The sequence below is a fragment of the Anser brachyrhynchus genome (genome assembly GCF_964034855.1).
Source record: "Anser brachyrhynchus genome assembly, chromosome: 2".
In the NCBI taxonomy this organism is placed as follows: Eukaryota; Metazoa; Chordata; class Aves; order Anseriformes; family Anatidae; genus Anser; species Anser brachyrhynchus.
In genome coordinates, this window is record NC_137695.1 from 52,276,475 (window position 1) to 52,294,348 (window position 17,874).

The window sequence follows — 17,874 nt, forward strand, 5'->3', positions numbered from 1 at the left end:
AGGTTTCCATGCTGGAAATGGACCTTGAACTGTTGCTTAATAGCCTAGAGGCTGATGACAAATCAAGGTAAATCATGGAAATGACCTGATCTCTGTGGGGCCTTGAGAGGGAGGAGAGACCTGATAGCTGCACATCTTGTAGGACAGATTATAACCTCCTCTAACCTCCTAGCCCTCCCCCTTTTATGGAGCTGGGAACAGTAGCCTCCTTCTTGTAAATGAGGTCTCCTACAATGGGGACTCCTGGCTGAGAGTCTGAATTAAGAATGCAGGAGGAAAGACAAAAGAAAGAAGCCTGTTTAATTAGGATGAAAGATGCCCCCCCTCCCCATAATCTACCCAACCCAGTTGAGGGGAGCATAGGGGCTTTTAGCACTGAAGGGTCTGACTTGCTGACTTGGGTAAACACAATGCTCGGCAGATGAAGTCATGCATAATTAATTATTCTTTGTTGCATTCTTTCCAATGTAATGACTTGTAACATTCACGCTTGTAATAATTGATGTTTTCTGTGTGCTGGAGCTTCAGGACAGCCAATTAAGGCAGTGGAGGTGGTAGCTGTGTAGTATCTCCAGCATCTGTGTGTTCCCAACATGTGGGCTGTAACTTTTTTTTTTCTTTCCTTCTTCCTAGTGCCTAAAACAGTACATGCAGCTGGCAATTCAAGAAGGTTGTGGATCTCCTATCACTTGTCCAGACATGGTATGCTTGAACCATGGGACCCTACAAGAAGCAGAGGTATCAACACTTCTTTCTTCCTCTTTTTTAACATAAAACCCCCCAAGTACTTTTCTTCATCTACATAATAAATATGATCATGTTCTTTTTCCTCCCTTTAATTACCTTTAATGAGCTTTTGGCAAGAAGCCTGACTGACAAGAGGAACTAGAAACAAGCAGATGTTTTTCAAGGGTTTTGCTCCTTTTTTTCCTTCTCTGTGCCTTGAGGAAGGGCTTACTTGGCAGCCAGACAACTTCTGAATTACCCATGCAGGTGACTTAACCAGAACACCTTGTATCCTAGAATTGCTGAGCCTCCCTTAGTGCTGTCAATTAAAACAGATTTGATATGACTATAAACACTGAGATTCCAGCACCTCTTTAAACCCAAGAGCAAGAACACAAACTGATTGTATGCAAAGCCAGAACTTCTTCCTCCATATTTATATTGGGCTGCAACAACCAATTTGCAGCCCGTATAAACATGCAAGACTGTATAATTGTATTCAAAGAAAGGTATCTGCACAGCACTGGGTGGAAGTAGGTCTTAAGAGAAAAGTGGCTCAGTTCCCAGGGCAGAGATGGGAGAGACTGAGAACTCAGAAGCTAAACGAGGTTTGGGCACAGCTGTTTGCACATCTGGCACATGCACAATCCCCCAGAGTAACATGAAGGTTCACTTTGAAAGTCAAAGGCAGAGAAACTGGGGGGGAAAATGTAGCTCCAAGACCTCCTTACACTGCCTGGGGCAAAGGGGTTCAAGGGGGCTGTCAGTGGCCCCCACCAGGCTGCCCGATGGCCTCCCAGCAGAGCTCCAACAGCCTCCAGGCTGACTTAGGGCTGGTGTAAAGTTTCTGAATTGGGCTTAGCGCCAAACCCATGACACGGGGAGGAGCTGCTGGCAGCGTGGCTGGAACCTTTATGCATGCCAGCTATTCTGCGCATCTAGAAAGCCATGGAAAAACGTGGGCAAATCTGATTTCACCCTGAGGCTATTCTTGCTTGCTTGCTCGCTCTGTGAGCCAGGTGAGCCACTGCTGGGCATGGGAACACAAGCAGAGATAAAAAAAGGTGGCTAAAGGATTTTGGCTCATTCAGTGCATTCTCTCAGCATTTGTGTGCAGGAACAATGTCAAGGAGAATCAGACCTCCATCCGGAACTAAAGAAAAGCAGTTTATTTATTTATCTTCTGGGTTTCCTTAACCGCTATTTATACAGATGACATAACTGTGCTAGAGGTGTATAATCGTATTCAAATGCAATCATGCTATTTCTCACAAATTTTTCGTGTGTGGTTATTTTCTGCTGGAGAGAAAGGAGTAAACTCAATATTAACTCTATATTAAGGAGTAAACTCAATTCCGTTCATTATGGAATGGGATTTTCCTCCAAGCAGGCATGTGAGAGTTAGACCCATTGGGAGGCACAAGTTTTGACTGAACATGAGGGACCTCCTTTGTTCCATTGACACTGGCAGCTGTGCTCCTCCTCTCTGCTCTGCCACGGGGCTGGGAAGATGACACGCATCGAAGGGATCACCTCTAACCAGGGAAGGAGTGCAGCCAAGTTGCAGTGGCTCTGCTTGCATAAGGGAAAGCAGATAGAAACACCGTCTCACACGGAACTGGAGAGAGTTACCAAGAATTACATTTCTCCCCCAAAAAATCATGATCTCTCCAGCATGAATTTGAGACACAATGCTTAGCTGAATCAGGGCTTGGGAGGTGCAATTATTTTTTTTTTTTTAAATGCTGTGCTGGCACATATTGGAGCTTTTCTTTGACTGAATCCAGCCATTGTGGAAAGAAGTTAGCTGTTTCCCGTCCTCCTTTCTTCTGCATAGATGCCGAGAAGGTGTAGCGTTGTCCCTCCCACCTGTACCACCAGACTGAAGACAAATAACATTTATTGAAAATGCTGTTTTAAAAGAAGATTAGCAAATGGTAGGAAGAATTCTGCACTGTTGAATTAGGAACTATATATGCTATAGGAACTGTAAGGATGTATTTCCCATTAGTAAGCAGAAGGGCACTCAAGGGCATGTATTAATGGACCATTAACTTAATCCTTGTGTGCTTTTTGGGGCTAAAGGCAGAATGACTAAACAACCCAAGATGTGCATTAGTGTCTGGTGGATGAATGAATATTCTGACACTCCCTCTTGGTGATGCACTTGAAACACAAACCCTCTGCTTGAAAAGCAAACAAGCTCCCAACCTTGTTAAAATGAACTGCTTATGTATTTTACCAAATATTTATTTTTTAATGAAAGAAAATGTGAAAACAAAACAAAAGATGAACAATAGAATTAATAGACCGTCTCTATTAATAATCTGTAAGATTAGTAAGTAAACCACAGATTATCTGTGAGCCCTCTGTATTCTCTTTTTTTTCTTTTCTTTTCTATAAAGGCTGTTCCATGTGAAAATGCGGCCTTTGAAAGCTACTATTTAAAAAATAGAACCTTATTCAGATGGGAGACAATGTCCTTACATATGGCTATTGTTTGGCATGGAAGTACTATTTAGCCTTAGAGTTTATTCATTACACACTCTGAAACTCCAGGTGTGGAAACATCAGCCTCCTCGCCTCCAGAAGGGCTGGTTGTTTGCTCTCTGGCCTCCGGCAGGAAAATGTTCATCACCACAACAGTGCCATGAGAAATGTCATACCTCTGGCAACACTTTCTCAACCATTCAGTAGTACATAACTTAAAGATATTTATACTTGTGCGTTTAAAAGTTTATCTTCTGGTAAACATTCAATAAAATATGTTAATATATGCATGTAGACTTTTTTATGTTTTTATTTTTATTTTTTTTCTGAAAATTATGTGACTGTTACCTCTCCTGGGGGGAAAAATACATTGGTCCTTTTTCCTCGCCTGTGTTAGCATCAGGGTTTTGAAAAAGTGTATTTTTCAGGTCATGTCCATTTCAGACCCTGCTGTAACTGATGTTTAGCAGGCACTGTTAGAGTTTGGAGAAAAAACAGCAGTTCAAACTGTCTTTCGCATGAATGTGGTGTTAAATAGGTTCCTCTACTTTGGGCTAAATTGTGTCTAATTACGTTAGCTAACACAGTTGTCTTGTTTGCTTTTTAAATGCCTTTTGCCCTAGCCTGCACAAGGGAGATAAGGTGAACTTAGACATAATTTGAAGTGAAAAAAAGCCTTTCCATTGACTTCAGTGCCTTATGGATTGAGTCCTGTTCAATAAGAAACCTGAACAATTAATAATAAAGCTTATAAGCAACTTAGAACACATAATATTTATGAAAGTTCATCTACTTTCCTCTGTCAGGGTCTTTATTCAAGGTGTGTAACATTTCTTCAGTACTTACCAGTGACCTACTTGTCTTCTCTGTGAATAAAGTATGTGTTTGTCTTCTCAGTAAAATTCCTCAGTGTCACTGTAGTTTGGTACTAAATTATCAGAGCCTTTTCACTGCCCTGGAGTTGATTCTGACACATACGCTTCTTGTGTTGCTTTTGGCAGTGGAGAGGGCAAAAACTCAGGTTAACATTGTAAATGTGTGATAGAATTTCTTCCTATATTTGTCATGAAGAAATTAGCAAGTCTGAATAGTAGGCATGTGTCTAAATATTTCATTGGTGTTTGGGGAGTAAACTGCTTATTCACAGAGTATAGGAGATGTTGGGAGTTAAGGCTTAACTTCTGGTGAACTAGAACATTGTGTCTCTCCGGACCTCAGAAGAAAATGTTACAGGTTTTTTATTATTTTTAAAAAAAAGAGTAAGTAATTTGAACTAGAAAATTGTACCTTTCAGTACTTTCAAAATGTGTTTTCTGAACCCCCTGTTTTGTTTTTACATTAACAAAAACTAGTTGAAACTCGTACTTTCCCTGGCTGTTTTTGGTTTTGACAAACAGTGCACTTGAATAGAAGGAACTGTTCCACTACAGTGCTTGAAATCAAGTCTAAGCCTAGATCATATCTTGACCTGTTACATCAAGAAAGCAGCTGCTTTAAGTGTAGCTTGTTTTAAAGCAGAAATAAATGGATGTTAGTGGTGAGAAGGCAATGGTTTTGGCTACAGGCACTGTTTTAAATAGCTGGTTACACAGACAAGGAAAGTTTAAAAGCCATCTTGTTAAATAAGATGTTTGTCCTTTCGCACTCTAATAGTACAATAAATGAAAATGCTTTGGGTTTCTTCCTGGAAGCAGAAGGTAGAAGGAACATCTTACGCTAATGCAGATCTCTTCAACTGTGCAGACTTCTCCCGTCTAGAATATTCCTGTCTCTCTTGGGGATTTGCTCCATTGATTTAATTGGAACAGTTAATATCCCTAACCTAAACAGAGGGTAATTTATTATGATTTGAAATGGTTTTACGTGGTGCAAATGCAATCACCAGTGTAAGCTGTGAATCAGGGTAAGTCTCGAGTGCATATAAGGACTTCCAATGTAGTACTCGCTTGGATGATTTCTAGTGGGTTGTGCTGTGCTGTTCCTAATGTCTGCATTGTTCTGAAGCTTGTGGAGTTGATGCCAACAAGGCACAGTGATGTATGTAATCTGATTTGAATTACAGTTGTGCAGGGAGCACTAAGAGAGAGCATCATTTGGGCTTTCCTTTTGCCTCCTGAGTTCAGCAAGGAGAGGTTTCCCTTTGCACTCAGTGCGGTTTCTGCTTATTGCCCCTCCATCTGTGTAAATTCCCGGTCTACGCCAGTGCTAACCTGGCAGAGGGTTGTCGACACTTTGCAAAGAGCTGATGAAACGGACAGTGACCCAGATCTTTGAATTCTTTACTGTGTTGTATTCCATACATAGCTGAGCAAAAATCCCTCTGGGAGTTGTTTTAAAATAAAGGCTTTATTTTTAATTTGAAAATTGGTTTACATTTTGCTAGGGGCGATCGAAATGGTAAAATGGGGAGGAAGGTGGGAAAATTTTGCAGGCCAACCTACTTTTTTCAGGGTCAAAATTTTAAAAAGTTATTTACTTGTTCTTAAGTAGATCTGAGGGAAGTAAATGCGAGTCTTTTGTGTGTGTGTGTCATTAAATAAGGGAAGAGCTCCTTGATAGAGAAAACTAATAAATTAATGTTTTGTGATTAAACTACTGAGCATAACAACCACAGCCCAAGTTAAAACTGCTTTGCACTACTTGCAAAATCAGACGCTGCCTCTGTGAGTGGGACTTCAGCAGAGCCGGGCAGTGCAACCCTTTGCTGTTGGTGCTGCCAGTGCAGAATCTCTGCTTGCTGTGTGTCTGCTGAAGAGAGAAAGGGAGAAGGACTTGTCCTGATGAACTTTCCTCTCCAGGCAGTATCAAGACTTGATTCATATGGGTGTGAAAGGAAGTAAGGCCTATTCAGTTCTCTTGATTGCCTCCTTGCATCTCCTTTGAAAGCCTGAGAATAGGTGGAGCGGTGATTTTCCCTTTCCACTGTGGTAGCCAGTGTTTAAAAACAGGAGAGTTGTTCTTCCTTGGCTCTTGGTTACTGCACTGCCCAAGTTACAAGGAACAGTCTGCCCCTGTGTAAACTGAACTCAATTATTTCCAACTCTTTCATTTTCCTTCCTTTGCTCTTTTGTCTCGCATAGCAATAGCACCCCCGGTTATTGTACTGTAGTGGGCAATCTTTTGGGACACTCGGCAAGGGTCCAGCTGGAGCCTTTTGTGGTAGCGAGCTTTCAAAATTTTGCTTTTTTTTTTCTATGGGTATTTTTACTTCAGGTGAAAGCTGCTGTTCTTAGTGAGACCTGCCAGTATTCGTGTGCTCTACAAGAGTACTTTAAATGAAGAAGTTGCCTGTGATGCATAGAAAACCAGAAAACTTACTTCAGCTCCTACCAGTCTGATAAGTCTCAAATCAATGTCTTTTCATGAGAGGAGAGTCCTAGATTCTCATTTTGTTCAGAGGTTTAATTGTAACCTTAACCCAGTGCTTTTTATTAAAAAGAAAAGAAAAGAAAAAGAAAAAACACCTAGAACTTGTCCTGTAGCATTTCTTGTTGCATTGAATAATTTCTTAACCGAGAGTAAGAAATGTCTTACTTTCTGGCGTGCTCATGCTCTTTCTCTTTTGGCCCTTTGCCACCTGCCTTGTTGCCAGTTTGCTTCCTCCCCAGGTTTCCATCCTGTGCCGAACCCCTGGGTGTGTGCAGTCGGGCAGGACAGGGGTGTTTGGGATGGGCTCCCAGATGGGGCTGAAAGAATTGCATGGAGATGAGCATTTAGACTCTGATGCCAAGCAGGAGGAGATAAGCACCTCATTGCCCAACCATGCTGTCCGAAAGCTGTCTTTACCATTGAACGTAAATGAAATTAGCAGCAGAAGGGACAGGCTGTGTGCGCCCAGAGCTGCGTACAGGGAGCCGGACCTGGGCTGCGAAGAGGCCGCATAGGAGGAAGAGCGGGGCTGGAGGAAGCCAGTGGGGAGGGCTGGCACAGTGAGGTCAGGTTTTCAATAGAAGAAAGGGATGCTTTCAGCACCAGCTCTGCTACCTATTGAAATCTGTGATAAAACTCCTAACTCTGCTCCCACTGTCATCAAAAAGGCCAATTTTTAACACATGGGAAATTCTGGGCTCAATAGAGCTGCAGTTGAAAAACGGTTTGTTGAAAGCAAGAGCAAGCACAAAAAGGCCTCAGAAAACTACACAATTCACTCAAGTGGCTCTTACCCTTGCAGCACTGAGACTCGCTGTTTTAATTTAGTCATAATGAAGTAAAATTTAAAGTAGTTGCCAATGCTCACCCAGCTAGAGAAAAGCAGATGACTCTCTTTGTTTTCAGAACTCTGTTTAGATTTTAAGCTGCCCTGGGGAGACTGGGCAATACTGAAATGATGTCTTGTGGGTTTTGTGTAATTCCGTTGGTTGGCTTCATTCTTTGCTGAAGCTGCTGAACTTCACTCTTTTTGACTCGTTTGATTAAGTTGTTATTTGTTTTCCAAGAGTGTTTCAGCTAACTTCTGATGAACAGGTGAAGAGTTTTCCAGGAAGCTCTCTGTGTTAGTCATACTAAAGTATCCATGAAAGTACTTTCATATTAAAAATACTTCACACCCTGAATTCAGAAGCTGAATGAGGACAGTACTTTGACCACAGAACTGATTCACTAGACTACGAGTATGGTTTGTGAAGATGTGTCAGTGTTTCCCAGTTAGCTGAAAAATCCTTTGATTTCTTCAATCATAAGTTTTTTAAGCACCTTCGAACACTTAAATCTGGAAAACAGTGGCATTGGTTTAGGTCAAAAATTGATCCAAAAATCTGCTTCAAAATGCAATTTTAATTTCATTTGATTTGAGACCTTAATAAAGTGATTTGTTGTCTTGCAAATGGATATATTCTCTGCTATTATTTTTTCCAACTGCAAAAGCAGAGGTATTTACAACACGAGATTGAATATACATTGAATTTTTCTGTCTTTGTATTTCTTCTCGTGAGTGCCTTGCAACACAACCCAGAAGGATAGCAAGGGCCAATTTCTACTCCAGTGAGAGCAAAATTTTGCCTTTACAGTAATCTGAAGGTCCACTGGGGGCTACTGGAGGTGAGGGTTGAGAACGCTTCATTTCAAAGCTGTCAGGTCTGTGTTGTCTCACAGGGCTCCAAATGATCAGGTCTTCTACTGGTATTAGTCCAGGTTTATTTTTAGGAAAAGAATAAGTCATTTAGGTAGGCACAGAAAATTTTTCAGTGCTGGCTACATTCTGCAATGTTATGAATGGATCAAATAAGAGAATTATCTCTTATTTTGAATTCAACAAACATTTGGCTTCTCAAGTATCTGACAAGTTTCGTTCGAACCCCTCCTTACACTGTATGCAGGTTTGGTTATTAGTTTTAAATACTTGGTTATTTCACATGGACTGGAGAGCAAAGCATTTATCCGTTTAGGCTGTTAGCTTAATTATGGTAATGCCCAAAATGTATTGACAAAGCCTGATTGTCTATGCCAACTAGATTGTTAACTTTAGTTCCCAGTGGGCTTGTGCATGTCTAAGGCAAATTCCAATAGCAGTGGCATTAACCGTCTTAGTCCAGGAAAAAAAAAAAAGAAAAAAAAAAGAATAAATGCATTTTTTACATGAAGAAAAAATGGAAACCAGACTGGCTTTTTTGTTCCCGAGAGCTAACTGGCTCCTACCATAAAGACTGGGAGACATGAATGAGCAATCGTTTGTTTGGACTGTATTCTTGTGCATGAACAACAGACTTCAGTTTCCAAGGCTGGCTAGCTGTCACCCTTCATTACATTAAACAAACATGAAATAAAACAAAGAGGTTGAAGTAAATACAGAACCCCAAAAGAAGGCTTTCCTGTGCATGGTAAGAAGGACTTGGGCTGAACTACTGTGCCATGCGGTTGAAATAGGAGAGACCAAGAACTACTTTATACTTTGAAGAAGGAAGTCTAAGTGTGGAGAAATGTGGTGGTGAAAAGTATGCAGAAAAAGAAGGTGGATATGAGAGCTGGATCAGGAGAGCAGACAAGTAGAACAGGGTGCCTATTAAATTTTCTCAAGTCTCTAATTGTTTCTAATGATTTTTCTGTTTGTTTCTCATTTCAGATTGCCTGTTTGGTGCCCGTTGACCAGTTTCAGTTGTACAAGAGGCTGAAGTTTGAACGCGGTATGAGCCGTTTTGGTTTCTATTACCTCGAGTTTTAAAGTGTCAGTAGAGGCAGCAATATTACATATTGCAGAGCACTCTGCCTTAAGACAAAGCATGCTGGGTGAGTTAAGGAAGAAATGGAGAAGATGTCATTGTTTTGAAATATACATCCCCGAGGATCTTCAAAACTTCTAGGAGATACAGACCCTGCTGTCTGATAGAAACTTTTGCAAGCATCCCTAGAAGAGATTTTTCTCACAGAGAAGCCTTGTGTGTATTCTGCTAGTATATTTAATTTTTTTTTTCCTTGAGGGATAATTGGACCCCTCATTACTGAGTAAGGCATAGTAGTAAGGAGTCTTGAAACTGAAGATCTTACTGGTGCCAAGCTTTGGTATGTCAGAGGTCAGCATTCTGCTTCAGGAGATGATTCCTTGCCAAGGCTGAAGAAGACACTTGATAGTCAGAAAGACGAGATCCCATGCTGATTTTGAAGACTGACACCAACTTGAAAGCCCAGCTGGAAGTTGTAGTATTTTTCAAAGAATTTGCATTGTGGTAGCTTGCAGAGTAGGGTATCTGGGACTGATCAGCTCTAACTCTGTCTTCAAGCTTTCCTCTGAAGTCTATATTTGTGCTCTGCTTTATATGCATGCTTAGATGCAGAGGAATTGGGAATAAGAATGAAATGCAGAGGTTCATAAAAGTTAGGTATATTAATGCACTTAAAAAAATGGTCAGATAGAAGAATATATGGGTTTTTACTGAATCTCATCTGGACTGAAGTTCAGTGAGATGACCATGAAGTACAAAACCAACAAAATAGGTACACCCAAGTGTGCCCCAGAGGTCGTGGGCAGATGCAGATTGTAGCTGTGGTCTGCAGGTACGCGGGACAAAGAACAACAAAAAAATCTCAAACTCAGCTTTCATTTTTGATTTCTTTCTCCCATTCTACCTTCTTGTTTACCTTTAATTCCTTAGGAAGTCCCTCTAGTTCATAACCCAAGCAGTGGCTTGTCTACAGTCCTAGAAAGTAGAAATCACAGCTTGTTAAATAACATATTAAGGGGTTAAGAAAGTGAGGCATTCTTGCAATACATTAATCTCTTTTACATAAAACCTTTTTTTAACTGAAGACTGTGAAACTAATGATTTCCTGGTATCTCTTCCTCTACAACTAGCCAAAGCTGAACTCATGATCTTTTGTCCAACTCCCTGTTACATTTTTTTTTTTACTGCCTCCCACTCTCAGAAACCTGGAACTTGTCTGTTTTTTAAATCCTCCTTCCCTTTTCCTTCTTGCCTAAGTCTTGCAAATCCTCCTCCACCTCCACTGCCTTTTTTCATGATGTTTTTAGATCTGTCCTTTCTCCTCTGATGAGTAAACTGGCATCCAAGCAGCAGGCTTAAACCGAGACTTTTGACCTCGCATGCCCCAGCAATAAAGTGAACTTACTGATGCCTGGGAACACAACCTGCTAACTCAAGTTGTGTCCTGGACACCAGCACTAATGCCACCCCCAGCCAGGACCTTTCTCCTGTCCCAGGTTTAGCATTGCCCCCTAAGGCTGACCTTTCTACACTTATCAGTTGAACCTGGCTTGCGGGCTTCTGCTGGCTGAAGCTCTCTTCTCAGACCTGACCACAGCCCAGCAAAGCTTGCCTGCCCAAACCAGCAGCAATGCCGACCTGATGGTTCTTTTGTGAATCTAGCAATAAGCCTTGATGATGGCAGTTGCTGGGTCCGGCTTCTGACCCGGTGTCTGCTCAGGGACTCCCGACAAATGAGATCTGATGCACAGCTTGTGCCTCTGTCGGCATAAGTGAAACCCAGCCCTTTTCAAACCTCGTGTTACACAAAGCCCAGGCTGCTACTGCCTAGCTCTTACCTCTCCCACAGACTCCTGCCAACCACAACCACTGTGTAGCCTCACGATCTCTTTTCACACCAGCCCTAAGGCAAACTCAGCTGCAGCTCCTTGACCTACCAGCAAGTGTAGTCCATTGGTCTTTGCATTCAGTGATAGGCCTTTCCCTAAAAACACGTGAACTCCAGTCAGGATGCAGCTCAATGGCCAGAGCTGATGTCAGCCAAGCCAAGTACACCTTCAGAGGACCATGGATTCACTGGAATTATGTAATGATAGAGAATACCTCAAAGAACTGAAATACACTGTAATAGTAGCATGGCTGTAGTCAGCTTTTCAAGTTCATTTAAAAATGAAGAAAAAATTTACATATGAAATATTTTGAGCTCCCTTTTCTTCCTGGTCCTCAGTTTTTTTCTTCAGATCAGGCACTAGGGAAGGGCTAGCTGGAGTTAGCTAGGGTTGTTTTTTGCTGCATGGTAAGGGAAAGAAATAGAAAGCAATGTGTTTTCCAGATGTTGCTGTCTGAAGTGTACTGTCCTCTTTTCCACATTTGCAAATACAATAGGCCAAATTCTGATTCTTAAAATAGGCAGGTACTAGGCTGTCCTTCGTTACTTTTGCTCTGATCAACAAAACCCAATATTCAAACCCTTCCACTTGCTATATTTAGACCCTTCTGCTCTCAGCTTTATTCTGTTGAGATATGGGCTGTCTGTCCTCCATCTTGCTTTGGTTTCCCCTTTGCTTTACTGGAAATGCTGGACATAAGTAACCAACTGCATGGGTAAGTCTTTCTGCTCTTGCTCTGTGGTCTTTTCTCACCAGTCTTCAGGTGATTGGTAAAGCCAGTGCTTCTCATCCTTACAGACATTTTTTGTTAAGAGATTAATTTTGAGAAAAATTTTGAAGACATGAAGAACTTAGACATCCAAAAGCTGTTTTCCCCATCTTTGCTAGCTGTTTTAATACAATATGTTTCCTCTCTATTACCTTATTTCCAAGAAATTGGACAGATAATATTGGGTTAAAAGGCTGTGAGAAGTAACTGGCATGCAATTTAATATCTATATGCAATTGCATAGTCTGATACTGAAAGCACTGAAAATATTCGGTCCTCTTGTGTTCTTTGTGTTCTTAGTATGCAAATGTTTCCAGGCTTTAAACCAAGCTTTCCTACATGTCTATAACTTATCAGGACCTAGTCACAGGGCTTCTGTGCAATCTGTCTTAATAGAAGAAACAGGAATTGCTGTATGTCTGTTTAGGATGGGGTTGTTGTGGGCATCAGAAATAACAAAATAGTGGAATAGGATGTGGTTAGGACACACGCAGTGTATTTCTGTTTCTCTGACAGTTGCCCAATAGGCCTAGTGACAGATGGTGAGAACCTCCTTTTTATGCCTGACTGAAAAGCAGTGCATTAAAAGACAGGTGTTCCTAATATTTTGTGGAGTGCACGGGGCCACCTTTTCGGTAGGTACCTCTTCTAAGCCAGAAATTCTTCGTTCTTCAGAGTGCTGCATTTCCCCTGTTTGCATCACACATCTCACCTGCTTGCTTGTGCGTTTTGTGAAAACTGGCCAGATCCCTGCCTCTTACTGGCACGGTCTGGGGAAGCTTTCCTCCTGAGAGTGGAATGAGCATGGCTGAACTGGCTGTGAGGAAGCAGGGAAAAGGCTCAAGAGAGAAATAGCCCTAACCAAAAGACTGAACATCTTGTCAGAGTAAAATGATAGCCTCTTTCCTTTTTTTGGCTGCTCCTTTTTATTTTATTTTTTTTTTCTGGTTTCGCTTGTACTCCATGGTAAAGCAAACAGTATGAGACAGCATGGATTGCAAAACACCATCTGTAGGTTCTTTGTAAAATGGAGGAAGTGGGAGAGGAGGGAGTTTCATTTTATGCATCACATCTTACTGCAAAAAACTTGTAAAAATCAGTAAGACTTACAACCCTTTGCCCAGTGGATGTCAAAACCAGACATCCTGTCTTTAATCCAAAACGAGGATATGAGAATTTAGGTTTCCAAAGTTGAGCATGCTATCTGCAGGAACTGCAGTTTTTTTCTCATTTTAACTGTTGTTTATCAACAGAAAACATATGGAACCTATTGTGGGAAGACTTAAATGCAATAGTCAATAATAGGGCATGGTCTTACCCAGTTCAGAGCATCATCTCTGAAGGAAGCTACAGAAATAATGAGTTCTCAGGCAGGGTGCTATTTAAAAATGCTTGGATGGCTTGTCAACCCCTGTCTCTTCCTTCTCCCCACAAATGAAGCTACAAACTGTCTTTTTCTGGCTTTAATTCAGTTCAAAGCAAAACGTTTGTTTGCTTTTGCTGGTAGAGGAAGCACGCGAAAGAGAATAAGGGGAAAGAAGGTAACTAGATTCATGGAATGGCTGGAAAAGAAGGTAGATGGTACAGGTGTTTTTCTGGCACTGCCTAATTTATAGATTAAAGCCTTTGCTATGGATGCGGAAAGTCTCCACATCTGTCAGAGGACTCTGACACAGATTAATATATTACCTGTAGTTGCAATAACTACATGGAGGGATGGAAAATAGATGAAAGTAGCAAAGCCTCTGACTTAGTGTCCCATATGACAGTGACCAATATGCCTACTTTAAATATGGGAGACTATGTGCTAGTCTTTGTTGAAAGAGGTTCAAACTCATATCTCTTGACTGCCTTGCCTGGTAGTCAGATCATGGCCCAGGTGAGTATTATCCCTGCCACCACTGTGCATCCAGATTGTAGTAGCATCAATGGAAACTGAAAGCCAAACACAGGACTATATGATAGCCTGACCCAGGGGACACCTTCAGAAAAGAAAGGGTCTCAGCTTGTCTTGAGCAGAGGAGTTGAATGAAATTCTCTCCTATACGCTTGCTCTCAAATATTAAATAGAAAAAAGGTGTTAGTGGTTACTCCTCTGCTGGTGGCTTTGCTAACATGATCATTTAAAAATGGCTTCTTCTCTAAGTATCTGTCAAGAATCACCCTGAATGTGTGAATAGTTTTAGGATAAACCAAGTTGTATTTTGGTGTGGGTTTACTGTTCACCCCAAAAGACACCTCCAAAACTATCAGGAAACTCTGAGCTACCAGTGGATTAGGCTGAAGTTAGTTTGTTTCAGTCAGGGAGGGAGATTGCCTGTAAGGGTTTTTGTTTGTTTGTTTTCCCATAGCTTTGAATCATAGAATGGTTTGGATTGGAAGGAACCTTAGAGATGATCTAATTCCAACCCCCCTGCCATGGGCAGGGACACCTCCCACTACATCAGGTTGCTCAGGGCCTCATCCAACCTGGTCTTGAACACCTCCAGGGATGGGGCATCCACAGCTTCTCTGGGCAGCCTGTGCCAGTGCCTCACCACCCTCTGAGTAAAGAATTTCTTCCTTATATCTAACATAAACCTACCCACTTTTAGTTTAAAGCCATTACCCCTTGTCCTATCACTCCAATCCCTGACAAAGAGTCCCTCCCCAGCTTTCCTGCAGGCCCCCTTTAGGTACTGGAAGGCCGCAATAAGGCCTCCCCGGAGCCTTCTCTTCTCCAGGCTGAACAACCCCAACTCCCTCAGCGTGTCTTCATAGGAGAGGTGCTCCAGCCCTTCATCATCTTTGTGGCCCTTCTCTGGACTTGTTCTAATATGTCCACGTCCTTCTTGTGCTGGGGTCCCCGGAGCTGAATGCAGTGCTCCAGGTGGGTTCTCACTAGAGTAGACAGGGAGAATCACCTCCCTCAGCACCCCCAGGTCCTTCTCCTCAGGGCTGCTCTCAATCCATTCTCTGCCGAGCCTGTATTTGTGCTTGGGATTGCCCCAACCCAGGTGCGGGACCTTGTGCTTGGCCTTGCTGAACTTCATGAGGTTCGCACAGGCCACCTGTGAAGAAGCTGGAAGTTTTCAAGTCGAACACAGATATTTGACATACTGGAAAAGAACTCAGTTTCTAAAGTACATTAGGTTATGAAGGTTGTGGGATGTCTTCCCCAGGCGTTGATGCATGTGTACTTTTATCTATTTACTGCTTACGTTTTATTTTTCTACTGTTTATGTATCTACTGTTTTACTTCTTCGAACACAATTCTAGTTGTATGGTTTCTAGTTTCTAGATGTCTGGATGCTGAATTGATACCATTGTTTATCGTGCTGGCTGGAGCATCTGCTAGATATCCATCCACCAGCCCCCTGCAATGTGGGCTACCAGCAACCTCCTGCAAAGAAGCAATGCAGACAGGAGTGTGCACAGCAGGAAATGCCTTCAACTGTTTCAGCAAAATTTGGCAGAGAACATATGTCAGGGGCCCTTGTGTGGCCTTTTGTTTGCTTTTACCTGCTGGAAGTAGAGAAGAACTCTGTAATGGCTTTTGAGATCTCACAGTCAGGGATTTCCATGCTTTACTGAGGCATTCCCCCCATCCATTTTCATTGGTGGTCCCAGAGAGCTCCCAGGGAGGGAGGAGATGCAGGGTGGGAGTGTTTGGCTGGGCTGCATTGACTTGAGCAGTGTGAAGTGAACACACAGTGGACAACCCTAACAGTGGATGTGATTCATCTGGGTTTCTGCTGCAAGTCCAAAGTCCTCAGATGAAGGTTGGGGAGCAAGAGAAAGAATCAACATTTATCATTTGCTACCATGTGCCAATGTTTCCACTCATGAACTTACATTGACTATTGTTATAATTGGACACCTGACAAATACTGATCATATAATAAGGTGAATATTAATCACTTAAAAGAGCGTGGGGGAAATAAGGTACAGAAAATGACTTGATCTTAATTTAATGACAGTTCTCCTGCTATTTACATGAGCGATGCGACATGGTTTCCACATGTGAAAGACAAAATGGTACATGCTTCTCAGAAAGCATTAGTTGTCTTCATCTTTTGTACCCTCCTATAAAGGCAGAGAATATGTCCCTTGTAGTATGTTGCTGTTATTGTGATGCTTCCAGTGCAGCTGCTGTTGCAGAATACCATTTCAGACCTGCCTGCAGAAAAGTAGGCTCAAAAGCCCATGAGCACAGGTGCAGAGGGCCTCAACTTCCCCATGCCCATGCAGAACTGGATCTTGCATACCTAGACATGTCACTGGAATAAGAAGGGGACCATATGACCAGTTTTATTTCTGTCTCTGTTACATCTCAGAAGTCCACTTGGACCCCGAGAGAACATGGTGCCCTGCGGCTGACTGCCAGACAGTGTGCTGTATTGGGCCGAGCGAGCCAGGAGTGCCGGTGCCAGTGGAGTGTCCGGCTTGCCACCTGACGTTCTGCTCCTCTTGCAAGGAGACGTGGCACCCACAGCGCCTGTGCCCAGAAAACCAAACTACTCTGGTACCAACAGAGCAGGGGTAAGAGAGGAACCCACAGAAGCCATGTGATCTTTTGGTTTGTTTTGGCATGAAGTGCTCACTCTGTGTCTAACGTCAGTTTCATGGAACTGCTTCCATCTGGTTTCTTAGGTGCATCTCTGATACTATCCACCTCTGCTGCTGTTCTCTAAATATAATTCCAATCTAATGATTATTTTAAATTATACATTTTCTTTTAAAAAAAATTCTTAATATTATTTGGGTTCTTACCAAATTTTGGGATGCCACTGACACTTCTGAAAGGTGAGATCCACCAGGGCTTTCAGTCCTCCTGAAGACCTTGTTTGCATGGTAGAATTATGACATGTACCTGTACAAAACATCCAGTACACTAATATTCTGGGATCCAAACTTTGCTTGAACTGTGATTAAGAAATTACCCCTGCTTTATATTTACAGAATTTCTATATAGAAAAAACTTCAATGAAGAGTGGGTGTGCAGTGTCCTATTTGGTGGGAGAAATATGATTTAAGTTAATTTTACGTAGGTGCAAATAACCCACAGGTCAGGTTGCATAAGGCATTAATCTACAGAAGGAAAACACTTATTTGTTTAGATTATATAATGTCTGTGGCCATCCATCTTTGTTTTCTGAATCAGATAAAGTTCAGTCATGTATATTCAAAGTTTTCTATTGCCTTTTGTAAGAAATTAAAGACTTAAAACCTAAAGATTCTGCTTGCTAGAGACTTCATCAGATATGAGTTGCCAAAGATGTCTCACCATAATTTCTCTCGCCCAGGTTTGATCCTTGGCTTTGGTGGAGTTTAAGTTATTCTGTTTAGGCAAGGACAATGCCATGAGTTGCATAACCCAGTTCTTCTGTTAATGTGTTGTGGAAGCACTCTTACCAAGTGCTGATTTTTAATGCTGTAGGTGATATGTTGGTGGGTATAGTCAGTGTTGGCTTTATTTAGCATGAAAGACCAAGAGAATAGCCTTTCAACTTTACATGATATAAAATCCTTCACTTATTACTGAGTATACTTTGGTGTATTCTGAATATAATAAGCCTCACATTAAGTGCATTAAGACAATAACATTAGATGCTCTGAATAGTAAGTACAATACACATTAGGTAGTGAATCTGAATATCACCTATAATTATATTTACATTTCACTCTAATATTTCCTTACTCTTCTAGATCACTTATTGGAACAGAGACAGAGGCACCAATTAAGCAGTGCCCAGTTTGTCGGATCTACATTGAGAGGAACGAGGGCTGTGCTCAGATGATGTGCAAGAACTGCAAACACACGTTTTGCTGGTACTGTCTACAGAACTTGGATGTAAGTGCTGCA

General features: G+C 41.8%; 1 protein-coding gene across 4 annotated transcripts in view; it reads left to right on the forward strand.

Moving 5' to 3' along the window:
- RNF144B (ring finger protein 144B) overlaps positions 1 to 17,874 on the forward strand; it is an 89,854-nt gene that overhangs the window by 62,657 nt on the left and 9,323 nt on the right. For all 4 annotated transcript variants that reach the window (XM_080582725.1, XM_080582723.1, XM_080582724.1 and 1 more), the window contains 4 exons: positions 634 to 738; positions 9,275 to 9,335; positions 16,346 to 16,550; positions 17,718 to 17,862. In XM_080582725.1, the coding sequence (XP_080438851.1) occupies positions 634 to 738; positions 9,275 to 9,335; positions 16,346 to 16,550; positions 17,718 to 17,862 (516 nt within the window). The remainder of the gene's footprint in view (positions 1 to 633; positions 739 to 9,274; positions 9,336 to 16,345; positions 16,551 to 17,717; positions 17,863 to 17,874) is intronic.